The sequence below is a fragment of the Aquila chrysaetos genome, chromosome W (genome assembly GCF_900496995.4).
Source record: "Aquila chrysaetos chrysaetos chromosome W, bAquChr1.4, whole genome shotgun sequence".
NCBI lineage: Eukaryota > Metazoa > Chordata > Aves > Accipitriformes > Accipitridae > Aquila > Aquila chrysaetos.
The window spans coordinates 7434787-7453686 of record NC_054457.1 but is presented as its reverse complement, the minus strand read 5'-3'; the positions used below and the strand labels follow the sequence as shown (position 1 = coordinate 7453686).

Sequence of the window (18900 nt, the reverse complement as noted above, 5' to 3'; positions counted from 1 at the left end):
TTAAACATCTTTGCCCAATACTACATGCAGAACAACACCTTTTGAGCTTATTGTCACCCTTTTTGTTTTTCTCTTTTTCCAAAGATAGCATAAAAGGATTGCTGGGTGGTATATTAATTCCACAATCCTTTTGCCACTCAGGATGATTCTTTAAGGTAAAGAACAAATCAAAATACATAAATTCATCCCATTTTTGCTCACGTCTCAAGAATAACATAAGTTGTAGCATGGTATTATAATTTAGTGTCCCATTCACAGGCCACTTTTTCCCTTCATCAAGTTTATACAGAGGCCACCAATGATTACAATATTTAATCAAATCTTCTCTCTGCATGTTACCACCCGGAACACCCCCCAGCTATTTCCAGTGCTTCAAAATACACCCCAGAGGTGATTTTTTAGGGAGTTCACTTGATTGTCCTGTTCCCATTATCAATACCTTCAATACACAAAAATCAGAAATCGGAAAATCAAATATCACAGCCTAAGTCAACATACCAAACAAGTCCGAATCTCCCCATAGGGGAAACAGAGTTTTCAGAGAGTTCCCTGAAATAAAACTCAATAGCAACAAGGTTACTATTAAGCAGGCATCCTTTATTACAGCACTGGGCAGCACTGGGGATGAGTCCACCACGAGTGCTCCAACGACTTGGAAAACTTTACGAGGTTATATACATTAAGGTAATACATAATCGTAGAATTTCCTGGAATTTATTTACATAAACATGAGATTTCCAAGAACTCATTAATATATGTAAATGTCTATTCCCCGCATGCGCAGTTGTCCTTTTTGGTGGTCTTTGGGGGTCCTCTGGTGGTCTTCGATAGTCTTCCTCACTTGTCCGCTAGTTGACCTCTTCCTCTGATTCTGCGCAGTGGCACATTTCATATGTTTGGATAGCTTATCCTAAAGAATGTTCATTTAGCAACTCTACTATCTACTCTTCCTTAATCAACATCCCTTTGATGCAAACCATACTGACAAACCAGGCTGATTTATCTGAAAAAAGGCTTAAAGTTATCATCTTCTCAGGGAACAGAAAGGAACATACGTTTGGGTTGAGTGGCTAAGGTATTTACATCACCTCCCTTGTCCTGGGAGTTTGATCCTTTCAGTCCCACAAGCAGGGTTCGATACCCGGTGTGCAATAAGCCAATCTTACACACAGAGACGAGATATTTATTTATTTCATGTCTGCGCAAAGATGGGTGCTAGGTGATAATTCCACAAAGCTAGCACACCACATCAAAGAACTACAGCGTATTGATCCTGTTACGTGATTAGTAAAAACCCACCTAAATTTACGTTCATTGGTTAGTAGTCACCATCTCATCTACTATTGGTTAGTTACATTTAAATTAGCCTCGCTTGCTACGTAAATTAGCAAGCATGCTCCTTGCAAGTGGTGGTGGGGGCAAGTTTTTCCAGTCTTGAGTTGAGTCGGTGGTCGTGATTTCCCCCTGCTGCCTTTCCCCTTCCCCTAGTTATCGCAGTTTTTCTGACTTCATGTTTCTTTGGCAATCATCCTGCCTTTGGTGCCTTCTGGAGTAGGGTGTTTCCTTTTTATCAGTCTTTAGTTCCTCTTCAAGGGCATAGTCATTAGTAAGGTATGATACAAAGTAATCAGGCCTGCATAGTGAAACTATGGAGTAATGGTCCTCCTTAAAGGACAATGCATCATGTTTAACCCTAAATTAAGCAGTATCACCACAGCCTAGGCATTAACTCAAACATATGGCTACAGAGGTGTAAGAGGAATAAAGGCTGAAGCTGTAGTTGAATGCTTTTTCAAGACTAGCAAAGTGTTTAATTTGGTATTAAAATACCACAATTGTATAATGTGGATGGGCAAAAAATATGGGTGAAATGATAGAGCACAGCTGTATAAATATGACAGGGCTGACATGACAGTGCTACTTTACAAATGTATGAATGTCTGTTTGAATAGTTTAATTTTATAGAGGATGGTGCAAACATCTTAGTTAAACTGCTCAAGTGACTAGAGTAGGGATAAGCAGTTTTTAACTGTAAAAATGTTCTTTTATTCATAAGCTTACACCAAGTAGTCCAGTATTGAATAGAGTAAAAAGTTTTCCAAATGCTTTCTACTCCACTGTTTTGTAGTAAATAAATATTTATTTAAAGTGTGTTTAGTCCTTTCTGGTGCATGGTCAGTCACTTGGTGGTGCACGCTATCTTTAGTAATAGAACACTAACCTTTTACCGTTGTTTTTTTTCCCAGCGCTTTACTTAATCTTGTGGGAAATACTCAAACTGTTTTCAATTTTTCTAAAAAAATTTCTCCCTTCACCCCAGTGCGGTCCCGGGCGAAGAGGAAGGAGACGGGCCGCTCCCCCAGCCGTGGTGGGCGGGTCGCAGTCCCAGCGTTCTTCGCGGCTACGCATGCTTCCTAGCCCCGCGCCGACGGGGCTCGAGGTGGTCGGCTTCGTTTCACCTCATGAGGTGCCTGGCAGTCCGCCGCTCGTCGGGTGGGCATAGGGAGCGGCGGTGGCCGGCTTCCCGCCTCTGCCCGAGCTGGGCAGAGCTGCGCTCTGCCTCGGCGGCCTCGCTCCCTGTGGTGCGGAAGGTGGCGTTTCCCCGCGTAGTGTGCCCTCCGCCGGCCTGCCGACAACTAGCTGGGCAGCCCCCGCCAGCAGGAGGCGTGGGCTTTTCCTCATCGCTCCGGGTTGCCTGCGGCGGGGTTGGGGTTTCGGTTTCGGGGTCCGTTGGTGAGGGGACCCCGGGGCCAAGCGTTTCCAATACGATGTTTTTTACTGAGAAGAAGCTAAAGCGGGAGAAGGCTGTCGTAAGACTCTTGGTTCCATTTTTGCGGTAAAGATGACAGTATATTTTTATTTTTTAATGACTGAGGACATGGTTAATGAGGGGTTTTGGTGCTGGATGTTGAGACAAAGAATACCCTTACTTCAAGACATAAAAAAATGCTGCTGATGTCTGTAATTTTACATGTGTCTGCTGCATGTGTGTCTTTCCTTCATCCCTCTCTTTAGTTATGCATACTGACTGTATTTAAATCTTAAATTGGATTAGCTGTTTATGATCCGAATGCTGTTGTAATTAATGAGGGTAATACGAAAACTGCTTATGTGGTTTTTTTGGTTTTTTTTTTTGTCTAGCATGACAAATGAATTTTTTTTCAACTGGATAGTACTATGGTTTGTTTCAAGTTACTAAATACTCTTGGGATATTTCTTTCAGCTCTTTCTTTCCTCTTAGATACATCTCAGTTCCGAAAGTACTCGTTAAGGAGAAGGTCTGTATTTTAGTAGCTTGGGAGGGCTGTTTTCAAACACTTCGATTTATGGTCCCTGAAATAAATAACTTAATTAAACAGTGTGGATCCTGATTTTATGTTTGTTTTGTTTAATTGTTTGCTTATTTTTCTCAATTTCCTTTTGGTTTTAATTCAGTTTGTTCCTAACTATCTTGGTAAAATCCTAATGATGTATTGCGTGCTTTTGTCCTCTTTCCTCTTCAACCTCCTTCTATCCTCCAACCCCAATAACACCATTATAATTATCTGACCCAAAAATATTTGAATTATCAGTCCATCACAGATTGTTTTATGCTCGGATCTGCTTTTCCAGGAGATAATGCATTAAAGGTTTGAGCTTGTGTCTGAAAGGGTAATTTTATTAAATTTTTAACGTAAATTAACATCCAATATCAAATAATGGTTTTTTAGGAGATTATAGAATTATAAGGGACTACTGCAATCTTTTGAGTTCTTGCATAAAATGGACAATAGAATTTTATGCATTAAATTCCTATATGCATTCATGTACCCAATAACTTCTTGCAAAATTGGAGCAAAAATTTTGGAGAGTGATAATATTTCTAAATGGTAATTTTAGCCATTGGATTTTTGTTTTGGTCTTACACCATGAGTTGAAAGGCCTCTTAGTGTCAGGTATTTCCCCGAATGCATATTTACAGCTTTGTAAATTACTGACACAAGAAAATATTTAGATCAATGTCAACTGCGCATTTATTAAAATTATTTTTATAGTTTTCTTAAATGAAATTAAATATATCAACAAAATTGCATTTTGTGGGTATAGGCAGAGACAATGCTTTAATGCTTTATCCCATATAAAAATATGAGAAATCACAACTCTAAGTAGTGTTGTTATATCAACTGTTGTGTGCATATGTTTTATGTAAACCCAACCTAAATCTTTTCTTCGATAAGTTAACTGTACTGACCACCCATACTCTTTAGTTGTGAAGTTAGCTTTCTAACCATTCTTGTGTAATACATCTATTTCCCACTTTTCTGTTTTAACATGTAAGCTCCACAACTATGCTTTGTGAGATTTATAGGATAGAAAAACCTATTATACTTTATTGTAATAATTTGTAAACATTCTGAAAAGATTTTTTTTCAGACAAAAATACAGTTTCTAATTTTATATTAAAAATAATAATTTCAGAGATTATTTTGGTGGAACAGAGTTTTGCTTTTTCTAGTCTGATTTCACTCTTGACCTGCAGAACATTTATACTTATACTGTTGTACCTGGGAACATGACTTGATTTTTCCACAGACAGCAGTCATTTTTGTCTGTAAAAGATGGCAGAGACAGGCTGTTTAAAAAAAACAGTTATGCCATAGACATGGCTCTTGAGTAAGGATAATCTGAAGCCACGTTTTTGCTTTCTGTTCTTCGTTCTTGCTCAAAGACACCCATCCACGTATTGTCCTTGTTTTCTAGTTGGTATTGATACCTTTATTTCACTCATGGTACATAATTCCCAAAACATATTCATTTTTGGATTTTATTTTTTTTTAAAGTCTGTAGTGATACTTTTCCTGTATACTTTATGCACATGTTAATAATATCCATAGTAAAGCAGTGTAAGCCTCCCACAGAACCAACACAGACCTCTGTTGCTATTTGAATTTATAGGTTTCTGTTTATCTATACCAAGGTCACTAATTGATGGGATGAAATTAAAAAGACATCCCTGAATGTGACTCGTGTACGTTTCATTAGGTGGGAATCTTTCAGGCACGCAGTTACAAGGAATAATCTGTTAAAATGGATTTCTGTATATTTTAAAATGCGGTTACTTAAAACAGAAAGCTGGAAGTGCCCTTTTCTGACTTTGACATAGGGGTTTATTATCTTTTAATTATTATCTTGTTCCATTTTTGTGCCCTTCTCTTGTTTTATGGTCTTGACTTTTTTTTTTTTTTTTTTTTGTCCTGCTTTCTTTAACAGAGCTTCTAAGCCCTAGCTGAAGTTGCTTTTAGCTCAATTATATTTGTTCAGGAATTCATTAAAAAGATGTTGCTTCCTTCTGTGTTTTTGACTATTCAGTTTTCATGTATGTTTTGTACAGGGTTTGTAGAGCTTTGTGTAGTATCGGTGCTTACTGTTGCCTGGTTTGATTTATTTAGGTATGGAACACACTGTGTTTGGTCTTTCCTGCGTTGGACTGGATTCAGCAAGCACAGAGGCTCAACTCTGAGGCATAGACCACATTTCTTACAGGAATAAAGCATCTGCAATGGAAAAAAAAATGTCCTAGTCCCGGGGTAAGTTTGACTTTGAATACTGGTGTGCTTTTTAAGGGTATGTTGCTATATCAGCTCTTCCCAGATTGGATTCTTATACAGATTTTATGGTAATTTTAAATAAAATCCAATCTGATGGGATGGTTATATAGAAGAAACATTTTTGAAGATATCACCATTTGTTCCTTAAAATGGAATTTATTCAGAAATGTACTGTATATTGTAAAGTCACCCCCCAGAAAATGACAGTTCCAGTGTTTCAGGAAATACTGTGTCTACATGTTCATTCAGAAGAGGCACAGTCATGGTTAACAGGCTCTAAACTTGACCCATTTTTTTTTCATCTGTGTGCAAAGCTTATGTATTATTCATGATTTCTTCTCTTTTTTTTAACCTTTTCTAAATGAATGCTTCGGTGAGCTTTTTTTCTATAAAGATCAATGTTAGTAGTCATGTCTTGGGGATAATTCTACGATAAACAGGCATGTAAATAAGCTAGAAGAAACATTTTATATTTTCTGGGGCTTATAATCAATGTGTTCAAAATCATTAAATATTATGTATCAACATTGTTAGAAGTATTCATTTTTAAAGGAAGTCTAATACACTCATAAAAAGCCCATTTAGAATAAAAATTTACCTGATACAACTGTAAGAAGGATTATCAGAATTTAACGTATTGCACAGAAATAGTAACCTCTTGGGAAGAATCCATTTTTAGATAGACCACAGTTTCAAAGCCTACATCCTATCTCCCTGGCTCCCCCAAATGACAGATAGTTGGACAGTTAGAATTGATACTGTCCTTCAAAGTCTGCTTTTCAATGTGTTTAACATAATGAAGCTAGGGAATACATCATTTATATGAGGATTTTTATTTCAAAAGTGTTCTTTTTAATGTTATCACAGAAATGAGTACTCTGTCTTTATAATCCAGGTATCCTGTAGTTGCTTCTTGTGGGGGGCCTTTTAGACCTTGAATTATTTTTGGAATTTCTTTTGAGGTGTCAAGCAGTTCTTTAAGGACAGGGTAATTATTCCCCAAGAAATCACCTTGTACAAGAGGGTTTCATAATAATTACAGAACATAAATAGTTTTAAAGGACTTTTGAGTGATTATTAATGCTATTAACAATGCCTTTATTTTCAAATTACAGTGGTCAACTTTTCAAAAGTAAAATGACTGGGATTAGTTAATTCTTTTTTTTCCTGCAAAAAGAGCTGTTATGAAGGTAATGTGGCACATAGTAGACAAGTCCTAAAAGTAACAGTAGAGTTTGCTACTGGAGCACATACTGAGGAAAAGCATATGTAGTTTTTCTCTGTAAGGAGTTAGTTTTGGTTACTTCTGCTTGACTGAATGGTTGTTGTCTTTGTGTTTATGATAAATAGTGAAGATATTTTAGCAGTTCTGGTTTTCTTAATGCTTATTCTATGTGCCAGTCTCCAAGATAAACAAGGAGTTGCTTAGAGAGGGGTACCAGGGTGATAATACATATGTTTACAAAGTATGCAAATGAAGTGTTTTGGGATTATAGATTAGAAACTCAGTTTTAACAGTTGTTGCATAGAGAGATTTGGGATTTTTGAGCATCAGTCCTAGGAATCCTCCAAATTGAATCTTTTTGTTGTTGTTGTTACAGTGTAAAGGATTTAATTTGATGAATATCGTGTATTTAAGCCCAGAAGGAAGCTTGAAACCTATTCAATGTATTATCATAGACGTTTCAAATTATTTTGTAAAATTGAAGATTTCAGAAAGTGGAGTTAGAGTTTTCCATGTTACGAAGGTGCTTGTTCTAATTAAAACAGGACAAGTGTTTTAATTCAGAACTGTAGTGTTCAAGTCAACAAATTAACTTAGCTGAAATCAAAGATTCCTTAGGAATATTAAATGGAAACATTGAATTGGGTTGTTTTTATGCTCGGTTGTAGCTGTAATAACAAATGCTTTGTGCTAATGGATTTTTTTCTTTAATAGTTTTCTTTCTGTTCTCTGACATTTACAGAACAACTGATGATACAAAGGACAATGCACAGTGTATATCCTGATGACATTTTGTGTGCTGTGACATGGTTTTTGCCATGGCATCTGAGACTGAAAAGGCCCATGCTCTTCTCCAAACTTTCAGCACAGCTTCAGTTATTTCTAGTCTAGGTTTGGGAATATTCTGCTTTGTAGCAGACAGACTTCTGCAGTTTTCCTTCATTCAGCAAAATGACTGGCTCCGAGCCTTCTCTGATAATGCAGTGCATGGTATACTAGGAATGTGGTCCTGGGCAATAGTGATTGGACTCAGGAAGAAAAGTGATTGCACTGAAGTCACTCTGGCTGGCTTCCTCGCCTCTATCATTGATGTGGACTACTTCTTTCTTGCTGGCTCCCTGTCATTAAAGGTAAGTCAATAGATCAGTGATTGCTTTTTTTTTTTTTTGTTCATTACTGTTTCCTTTATTGTTCTTCTACCATATCCTTAAAAAAAAAACCAATGATATTTTAATTAGATAAATTTTTAAAAGATATATGGGAATTATTTTTTATACAGTTATGATTTTTAAAAGCCCTAAAATGTATTTTATATCCACTGTTAAGTTCTGCCTCTTACAAGGCTCTGAAAAAGAGTTCTGAGAGCCCTTGTACATTATATCCTATGTGTATCATGTATTTGCTTTGTTATCCAAGTTAAACAGTTAAGTGCTGCTATGCCCGCTTTGTGTATAAAGTGGGTCATTCCATTTCTGTTTACAATAAGGGGTAGAAATATCTAGAAAGTAGATCATCCAGCTGCTGTTTTGTTTCATTCAGTCTTACTGAGTAGTAGTATATTTGGTTTTAGCCAACCCTAAATATTTCTCCCACAAACAAGCTATATGAGCTGTTCACCTTTAAAAAGGCAGTCTGAGTTTGTCCTTAAATATAGTTGGCTGTAAAAACAAAATAATAAATCAAGTGTCAAACTTTTTAATGGAAAGAAAAAAGTGAATTGGCTCCTGTGAAAGAATATATGTGATCATCATCCATTTGCAGAACTGCTTGTTAGGAGAGAGTTTCTCAATAGAATTAGTACTGTCAGATTATGGCATTCTTTTTCAGTGGTTCTCCAGTGTTTTAGGTGTATCCTGTTCCTGCTCCTCCATTCACACACATACATATATCCCTGTCTTCTTGCCTGCTCCAAACATATATACCCAGCTTTCCTTGACTACAATAGTCTGTTCTGTATACTCTCCAAAACATTTGTACCTTCTGCAAGCTCCATCTGTGCCAGCCCAGGCCACAATTCTCTTAACACTGCCCTCCAGATCTCATACCTTGGGCAGACACTCCTTGCCCTCAGCTGGCTGCTGGTCCCCATAGCTAGAACCCGGCCACTCTGCTTGTTATCAGGAATTTGCTCTGCTCAGCAACACAAGTCCTCACAGTTTGATTATGCTGGTGTTGCTAGCATACATATACATACATGCTACTTACTCTCCCCTCCCCAAAAATGTACACCCCTACCTACACATTGACCTGCTGTTGTTGCACAGGAAAAGGGAAAGATACCAGCCTTTATTTATTCAACCAGAGCATAGCTTAGTAGTTTGACCATCTTGCTGCCTTCTCCCTCAGTTTGCTCAGAGTAGTGTTACACTCTTCACGTGGATGACAGAAGAAATAACTCCTAGGAAGGAAGGAGGTGGAGGGAAAAATTGATGTTCTTTGTAATCCTTTAATTAAAGAAGAACAATACAAAATGGTTTATCAATTATTTTTTAAAAATATGTAGGAGACAGATAAATGCAAGCAGCGTTATTGGTTATAGTTGAGATGTAAAAATCAGGCTTCTGATGGGAAAATAGGTTTTTGTTTACCTACAGTATTGCTATTTGTTGTAGGTAAAAGTTTTCCTATTTGTGCATTTGGTAGACCTTTTAATATGATCAGTTTCCCCCTTATTTGTCTTTGTCAAAGAGGGCATTTTCACAGAATCACAGAGTGGTTGTGGTTGGAGGGGTCTTCTGGAGGTCATTTTCTCCAATCCCCTGCTCAAGCAGGCTCACCTGGAGCCGGTTGCTCAGAACCATGTACAGACAACTTTTTAATATGTCCAAGGATGGAGACTCCACAACATCTCTGGGCAACCTGTTCCCATGCTCAGTCACCCTCACAGTAAAAAAGTTTCTTTAAGTTCAGGAGGAACCTTCTGTGTTTCAGTCTGTGCCTGTTGCCTCTTGTCTTGTCAGTGGACACCAATGGAAAGAGCCTGGCTCTGTCATCTTTACACATTCCCTTCAGATATTTGTACACCTTGACGAGATTCCCCCCTGAGCCTTCTCTTTTCCAGGCTGCACAGTCCCAGCTCTCTCAGTCCCTTCATCATCTTAGTGGCCCTTCTCTGGACTACTGTCTCCAGTAGCTCCATGTCTCTCTTGTACTGGGGAGCCCGGAACTGGACTCAGCACTCTAGAGGTGGCCTCACCAGTGCTGAGTAGAGGGGAAGGATCACCTGCCTCCACCTGCTGGCAACACTCCTCCTAGTGCAGCCCAGGATACCACTGGCTGCCTTTGCCACAAGGGTACATTGCTGGCTCATATTCAACTTGTTCGCCAGGACCCTCAGGTCATTTTCTACAAAGCTGCTTTCTATCCAGTTGGCCTCTAGCATGTACTGGCACCTGGGGTTGTTCCTAGGTAGTCCCTAGTTCTCCCCTTTTCTGTACTTTTTGTGTATATGGAAATACTGTAAAATTATAAAACCACATAAAGAAAAGGAAAGTTAGTTTGGTTGATTAATGGGTCCTAGAATATTAACATTTTGGTATAGCATTTAAATCTATAATTATTCTCATGTATATTTTTGTACTTGAAAATCAGTAAATGCAAGTAATGAATGACTACTTATTAAAAAGTATTGTTAAAATATTCTTGCTACTTTTTCTTGCATTTGATATTATCACCAGTATTTTTGTCTTAATTATGACCACTAGATGACACACTTCACCAATGTTTGTTTAGGAAGTTGAGTATTATATCATAGAATTGGGAGGTGACCTGTCTCTTTACTGTCTTCAGTGAGGCAAGGTTAAATATGCTTACACTTTCCATGATGGAGAATATTTGTAGCCTATCCCTAGTATCCCAAACAAAGTAAATTATTGCAATTTAATGTGTTAATTTGTTCCTGTGTTTTTTCAATTCCCAAGGAGCTAGAAATTGTTTTTCTAATATCCAGCCTAAACTATCGTTGTTGACAGATCTTGTTTTCTTATTCTTTAAGGCTTCTCTGCAAAAGGCAGCTGATTGCTATGCTGTCTCCAAAAATGTTTTACAAATCCTCCCCCTTCCATATGTTAATTGGGCTAATAAAGGATGTTTACCTGTAAACCATATCCTGTGTAGGTCTCTAGACCCTTACAGCAGTAACAGCATTACTCTTACAACTTGAAAAACCATTATGCTTTACAAAAAGTCTCTTCTGGACTAAATAAGTCACAAGAAAAGGCTGAAGGACCTGGATTTATGTTTTCTAAAGCTCTTACTATTTTTCTGGTCTCCTCTGGATTGCCTTTTGCCTAAACTATCTTTAAAGGGTCCTGTCCAAAACTGTGTATAGTATTTTAGGTGAGACTTAATTTGAGCCAAATAGCATAAATTAATTCCTTTTAATGTCACATGCAAACAACACTTCTGTCTTTTTAAAAAGAAAAAAAAAATCTGTTACAGGTCTTATGTCTTCTTGCAATGCCATCAGAGTCTTTTTAGTTTGTGATATAACGTAATCCCCATAAACTTTTCTGCTGTGTTGTTGCCTGGCTAGCTAGACCTGATTATAATATGTGATTTTGCTTTCCTCAGCTTAATGTGATGCACTTTTCAGTTTCGTGTCATAATTTCAGGCTGTTGCCCATGTAATTTATTACTTCATGGGATACTTTTTTTACTACTTATTTGTTAGTTCCAGTCCCATTCTTCCTCTTTAAATTGCAGGATTGAGAGTAACTGATTTAAGAGACTACAATGTTTATTGCTTATGCAACACATTACTAAGTAACTAATAAATTAAGAAATCCAATTACCTAACCACACCACTATTATTAATTTGTAACAGTGGTATTTTTCACATTACTATATACAATTATCTATAAAGCTCTTCATCATCACTCTTAAATCTGATGACAGGTTACTTTTTTGAAGTAACCTTTCTGTGCAGTACAAGGCAGTATTGCCATCTACCTCAGTTGCTACCTTCACACTCCTCCAGTCATCTGCTCCTGTTCCTGCTGACACAGCTTGCTGCTTGGACTATTTGGCTATTAGGCTGTTTTTCACGGTTTCATCATTATTTTTCTGGAGTATTCAGGGTAAATAGTCACCTGTGGTATTTATATGTTTACCCTGATAAATACTTGTGTACCAAGTAGCATGTGATCTGCCCTTTTGCCCACATTATTTTTTGCAACAAGTATAAAGTCTACAAAGGTTTTGCTACTTAGATTTTGTAGTTTTTTGTATTCCAGGTTGTTTTTACTATGTATTATGTGCACACAAATGTAGAAGAATCTAAGAATCGGTGTTTGAACAATCTGTCTCATTGACTAGCTCTAAAGGTGAAAGTTACAGCAGCCTGCCATCACATTCAGCATTGATAAACAAGAGCAGCATGGTGGGCTAAATGTGATACAGGTATGACTTCAATGAGAAGTATCCCCCAGGATTTTAGCCCAAACACTCATGTTGTGGAACAGACGTGCAGAAATTGCTAGCTTGCTACTTAAGACTCACTAGCTTCTAAAAGTGTAGAGAATGCAATTGGTGGCAAACAAGATTGTACCAGCAAATGTACATTACAGAGTTGGTTAATGTGCCATTGCTGACCAACCTGGGCTGCACAGGAGCATTTCTGGAACTGGAGAATAAGCTTTGCACATATACAATTAATTTAATATTGAATTTACAGATCTGGACTCAGCCTCAAAACTAAGGACTTCAGACTTATGAAGCATCACAGAATATGAGCGAGGGAGCCCATGTTGTCACGTAAATTCCTTGCTGTCCCCTTGAGCATTAAAGCAAAGAGTTTGCTTGGGTTCTGCTGGATGTGATTGTTGTCTCCTGTCTCTAGCTGCTCGTTGTAGTGTTTGAGGGGCTGGAAGAGCAGGAACTTCAAGATCTTGCACCTGATTGAACATTTAGGCAAATGGAAAAGGTCATTTGTGTTGTGAATAAATTCTGTTTGCAATTGCAGCCTGATCTCTTTCATGGAAGATGTCTCCCTAAATCTACCCAAACCATGATGATCTCTTTCCAGGAGGTTTAAAACAGAAAAGGCTTGTATTTTTTTATTTTTTTATTTTTTTTTTTAAAATCTGGTGATTTCTGAGGGCAAACAAATTTGCCTGTTAGAGTATAACAGCTTATATTGCCAAATAGAACTATGTGTCTGTTTCTTGGGCTTAGCAACTCAAGGGCGTAAATATTCCTCTAGTTACAGAATATAAAAGAGAAAACAGACTATTCTTCTCAGAACTTGGGCAACAGCATTTCAGAAGTCTGATGACTGTACTGCAATTACAAAATAGGGTTTTCTCTTGCTAAAATTGAGCACTCAGGTTTGCTGTATGAACAACCCTACCATCTAAAATTCTGTATGAAAGACTTTCAAACATCATCTCCCCAAAACTGGATAAAGATCAGCACCGATACTGATAAATCGCATAAGTAATCAACATTCAAATTCTCCTTATTCACTGTGTTGCTGTTGGCACCTAACCTCCGTAGGGCAGAGGGAAAAAGAATCATTTGGACTTTGCAACTGAAAGCTTCACTGATTTTATTTATTTATTTATTCCCCAAAGTGCAGAAATAGTGATCAGTCAATAGGATATCTGCCAAAATTTATTGCCATCCAGGGTGGTTTTTCAAAAATAGGCTAGTATGAACGTTTTAGCCTCTTGCTGACAGTAACAAAAATCTGACTATCTTTGTAGGGTAGGTGATAAACAATTTCACCATCACAAGATTTTTCTGTTTTAATCTGTGAACAACCTGCTTGTATGACACAGAAATGAAGTTGCAGAAAATACACCCTTTGCACCAACTTAAAGGAGTTGGGTCTGTACCATTACAGTTAAAAGTTGTTGAGGTGTTTTTTGAACTTTTTAACCCTGTCACCTGATTGAGAGAGTCATGGACAAACATGTGGTGGGAAGCTAATAGAGAAAGCTTTCTGTAAGCCTTTTAACGTTGGCTTTGGTTTAGGGCACAGGCTGTTATATTCCAAGGTAGTCCATAACTTCCCATCTCTTTTTCTTGGCTAAGGCTACATCAGAGTTTCCTTACAGAGAAGACAGGGTTCCAAGCAGTTGTCTAAATTATCCATGAGAACTCAATTAAGCTATTCCAGAATCCCATAGTTGCAGGTACTGTAGCTGATGAATCCTGTAACAATTAACACAACTGAAGTATTAATAGGTTATAGAATCATTTAGGTTGGAAAAGACCTTCAAGATCATCGAGTCCAACCATCAACCATGCCCACTAAACCATGTTCTGAAGTGCCTTGTCTACGTGCTTTTTGAATACCTTCAGGGATGGTGACTCAACCACTTCCCTGGGCAGCCTGTTCCAATGTCTGGCAACCCTTTCAGTGAAGAAATTTTTCCTAATATCCAACCTAAACCTCCCCTGCATAGAATCATTTAGGTTGGAAAAGACCTGTTACTGGCTTGTGTCTTGTAGTGACGTTTGTTTGCTTGATGCAGTGAGGGATATGTTCAACGTAAGTCAGATGCACCATCATGTGCAAAGAGTATGTCTCTGGGGCCTGTTACAGTCTTTCCAAATGTTCACCAGTATCTGAATTGAGCCAATTAATATTACATCAGCAAATTGTAGTTATGCTTATGGAACAGAAGATACTGAGGACTAGGCTGATCAATCTCTGGAAAGCAGTGAAGGAAATAGGGTTAAATGAGCAAAAAATCAATGACTTCTGGAAAGCTAGGAGAGAAGATTGAAGGTTACTACTATTGGAGATTCTTTGCTGCTGGTTACAGTCATGCTGATGAAACTGGTGAATGTTAGTTACTAAGCATTGGTAACCAGAGTTTGCTGAGGGGCTCACCCTGCTTTGACTGCTAGTCATGCCTCTCATTTTTCACCAGTATAGATCTTTTAGTAATGTGCTATCATTTCTCCTGTGCTTACAGAAACAAGAATCTACTTATTTGTTGCTTAAACAAGTTCTCTGAAATAAAAAAACCTTTTTTTTTTTTTACTGTCTTTGAGTTTGTGGAGATAGTTCTAGCTGTTGCTAGTAAGTACATCCAGAATATTTTCTCAAGTATGTATACTAAACTGATAATTATCGCTTCTTAAAACGGCTAAATTTAATCTCCTTTGTAGCAAGTACTCTCACTAGCATGACGTTCACCTTTTATTAAGTCCAAATATCAGGCTTTCAACTGAGTTAACATTAGGCAAAGTTGTTAATATAAAAACCCCAATCACAAATGACTCAGATGTTAGCTTCTGAACGTGTCTTTTCCCCGTCCAATTTTGTCGTATTGGAAACTACTGCTCTGTATTAGATATTGTCAAACTAAAATAACTTCACAGGTGTACTATGCATGTACATTATAATAGTATTATACAGGATGTATTTTTGTAAAGAAATGGCATTAAAGCATATTAAATATTTCAAGTAAAGCATATGAAATATTTAAAGTATGTTGTATAGTTGTTTTCCTTTTAATTATATTGAAATTAAATACATATAATCAGTGCAGCATGCTATATATGTTCCTGTATACCACATGACTATATGACAAATAGCATACCTCATCCCTCTCCCTCCCTGTTTTGCCATTGGTACTGCTTAGTAGGATGCATGATTCATATCATACAATAGAGAAAAGCCTGTCCCAGTATCCTGAGCCCTGCTACTGACAGGGCATCACACAGCTCTTGTACATCTAAATAGTCATATCGTTGATTTTGATCAGCTGCAGTGGAAAGGAACAGTATGTTTTTCTTTGCACTTCCACTTTGATAATATGCCTGTAAACATCCATGAAACGTTTATTTTCTTGTCGCAATTGTAGCCATTGCCAATTATATTTTTCTTTTCTGCAGGCTGCTCTGACTCTTCCACTGAGACCACTTCTTCATTGTTCTACTGTGATTCCTGTTGCGGCTCTGACATTAAAGTTTATTATGCACCTTTTCAGGCTTAAGGACTCATGGTGCTTTCTTCCCTGGATGTTGTTCATATCCTGGACTTCTCATCATGTCCGTGATGGGATTCATCATGGCCTCTGGATCTGCCCATTTGGAAAAACTCCTCCTTTGCCATATTGGCTGTATGTGGCAATTACAGCATCTTTACCTCATCTATGTTCATTTATTATGTATTTAACAGGCACTAGAGAATTAATGTCTATAAAACATGGAATCCGCATTGATGTATAAGGATGATGTATCTTAAATGTTGTTTATATTAGCACTTGAAATAAGCTGTCTGTTTATCACTGAAGTGGTTTCCTTATGTTCCCTATGATTTCCGAGTTACGCATTTTAAGCCTGTGGAGCCAGTTACAGCTCCTGTGTCAATTCCTTGTGCTCATAGAAACCTATTTCATGAATGGTAATAATTTCATATCTAAACATTCCCCTTGTAAAATATGTGGTCTTCCATTATAGTTCATGCATAGCTAGCTGATTTATAAAGTACTTAGTCTCTCTGTAGTAATTGCATTACATTTTACTGTCATGGTGCCATTCATCTGATCACCATTCACTTTGGATTTGTATTCTGCCTTTAGATAATACATTTCATCTAGATAGAATTTCTATAGCGCTTCAAAAATGTAAAGTACTATATAAATGCTAAGTATTAGTGAGAATTTAGTAGTTTATGGCACTTCTAAAAAACATCAATTAGCCTTTTGAATTTATTTATTTTCCTGCTGAACTCTTGTATTCAACTGTTTTAAAGGAAATGCTGTTTGTATTTCACAATGTGCAACTGCATATCTGCACCTCTTTGAATGCTGCTATAATATAGTGTTTCTACTAAATTCTATTCCTTTGTAGTTGCTTGATACTCAATTCGCAGATGATTACTAGCTATTATTTGTGGTTAGAAAGGAAAAGACAGTTTGGTTACAGTATTATGTGTATTGACCAAATTATTTAATTTAAAAAAATATATTAATTCTGAATATTATTTAGTTTGGAACTAAGGAATTTTCAGCTGTATTTCAAAATATTATTTTTCTGGTCATGTTCTTATACCAGTTCTACCACAGCAATAGATGAACACCACTCAGAAATGTATTAAGGAAAGCAGCAAGCACATGTGACGCATAACTTTTCTCTCTCCCTCCAAACAGACAGGGCAGTCTCACGCCTCCTTCTGACATTTAGGCAGCTTTAGCTTAGGCCACTGGCAACTTTTTAAGGTAAACTGACATGTTGCATGTAATGCTGTAATTTGTGGGTAGCCAGCTTAGAGAACAAAGGTGAAGTTAAATATTTGTTTCAGCCTATGTCACTTAGGAGATAGACCTCCCTATTATGAATTAATTTCCTAACAATTCCTTACCAGTATTTCATGTACATATCAAATTCATTGATATTTCCAACTATGCATTGATACCTGCCATGTGTAGGAAAACCACGTGTCATGGTTTAACCCCAGCCGGCAATGAAGTACCACACAGCTGCTCGTTCACTCCTCCCCACTCCCAGTGGGATGGGGAGGAGAATCGGGGAAAAAAAAAAAGTAAAACTCATGGCTTGAGATAAGAATGGTATAATAACTGAAATAAAATATAATAACAATAATAATTGTGATGAAAAGGAATATAATAAAAAGAGAGAAATAAAACCCAAGAAAAGACAAGTGATGCACAATGCAATTGCTCACCACCTGCTGACCGATGCCTGAGCAGTGATCTGCCCCTCCTGGCCAACTCCCCCCAGTTTATATACTGAGCGTGACGTTCTATGGTATGGAAGATCCCTTTGGCTAGTTCAGGTCAGCTGTCCTGGCTATGCTTCCTCCCAGCTTCTTATACACCTGCTTGCTGGCAGAGCATGGGAAACTGAAAAATCCTTCACTTAGGATAAGCACTACTTAACACACTAATGTTTTAGTTGTTGCTATCAACATTCTTCTCACACTAAATCCAAAACACAGCACTGTACCAGCTACTAGGAAGAAAATTAATTATCCCAGCTGAATCCAGGACATCATGACAAAAATAAACTAAGATACTAAAAACATATCTTAATGAATTTCTGCTTTACTGCATGCATTACAATAAAGATTAAATGTGAAATACAAAAAGCACGTGAATTACACAAAAAATTGTTAACAAACTCAAGCTAATAATTTCCGTGCACAATGTGAGACATATCACTAAAATATTACCATTATTTCAGTGGTTCATTTACTATGCTAATCTAAACTTTTCCCATATATTTTCAAGTTATATTTATAAATTTGAAGAAAGTGTGGGTTTTTTCTGACTTTTGGTTTAGAATTGTGCTTTTTTTCCTGTTTTAATGCATTGCTGTCATAGAAAGTAGGTACTAATAATTGCTAAGTTAAAAATATATGAATGTTTCTTCTTCCCAGTTCTCCAGAAACAACATAAAATTTTTCCCAATTCCCTGGTGGCCTTAACAGAAAGAGTGAACACATTTCCTATCAGTTTATATTCTAGTTTAAAATGTAATCTGTATTTTCATGTGACTACTGGTACTATTTTTTTCTACAGGGAAGTATATTGTATTAATGATCATGTGCCTTTAATTGGTTATTGATAAGTGAATTACTCATAATTGATGCGGTGCTCCAAGGAAAATGCTGGTGAGTTTGAACTGAATTGAAATGATTTTAACAGCCAGGCCATTGGTATTAGCTTATTATCGGAAGGACATCTCCTTTGCTAATGGAAATAAAGTTCCAGAAAGAGAGAGAGAAGGAAAGGGTTAAAATTCAGTCTAAAGGAAATGTTAGTACAGTTAATTTTGAACACGTACTTTTATTTCATCAGCTGCTGTCAGTACGAAGCTGTGATGAAATACATCAAAAGAGTACATTTCTAAGTAATTGATCCAATCTGAATTCTGCCAATTATGCAAATTTATTCAGTGCAGAAGAAATTTTGTATTGTGTTACACAAAATGGGCTTTGATCAACTGGTAATTTGAATCTGCAAACTAGGTTTTGTTTCCATGCTACAGGCAGACCTTGCATTGAAACAAAGGAAGGGCTGTCAGGTTAAAGTACCCTTTGCATTCATTGCAAAAAACGAGTAGTAACACTTTTCCTCTATGGTGGGTTGACCCTGGCTGGATGCC

The 18900-nt window shown here is 37.2% G+C and overlaps 1 protein-coding gene across 4 annotated transcripts; it reads left to right on the top strand.

The window, feature by feature from the left end:
* The first annotated feature begins 2049 nt into the window (after positions 1–2049).
* LOC121232832 (transmembrane protein 267-like) lies at positions 2050–17289 on the top strand. Of its 4 annotated transcripts, XM_041121277.1 has the most exons (5): positions 2064–2836; positions 3242–3278; positions 5430–5567; positions 7556–7943; positions 15664–17289. In XM_041121277.1, the coding sequence occupies exons 4-5, from the start codon at positions 7620–7622 to the stop codon at positions 15997–15999; spliced, it is 660 nt and encodes a 219-aa protein (XP_040977211.1). In that variant the 5' UTR covers positions 2064–2836; positions 3242–3278; positions 5430–5567; positions 7556–7619; the 3' UTR covers positions 16000–17289. The 4 variants fall into 4 exon arrangements, with proteins under 4 accessions (XP_040977213.1, XP_040977211.1, XP_040977210.1 ...); XM_041121279.1 differs by lacking the exons at positions 7556–7943; positions 15664–17289 and adding an exon at positions 3613–3651 and having other exon boundaries at positions 2050–2836; positions 5430–5552; XM_041121276.1 differs by lacking the exon at positions 3242–3278.
* The last annotated feature ends 1611 nt before the right edge of the window (positions 17290–18900 follow it).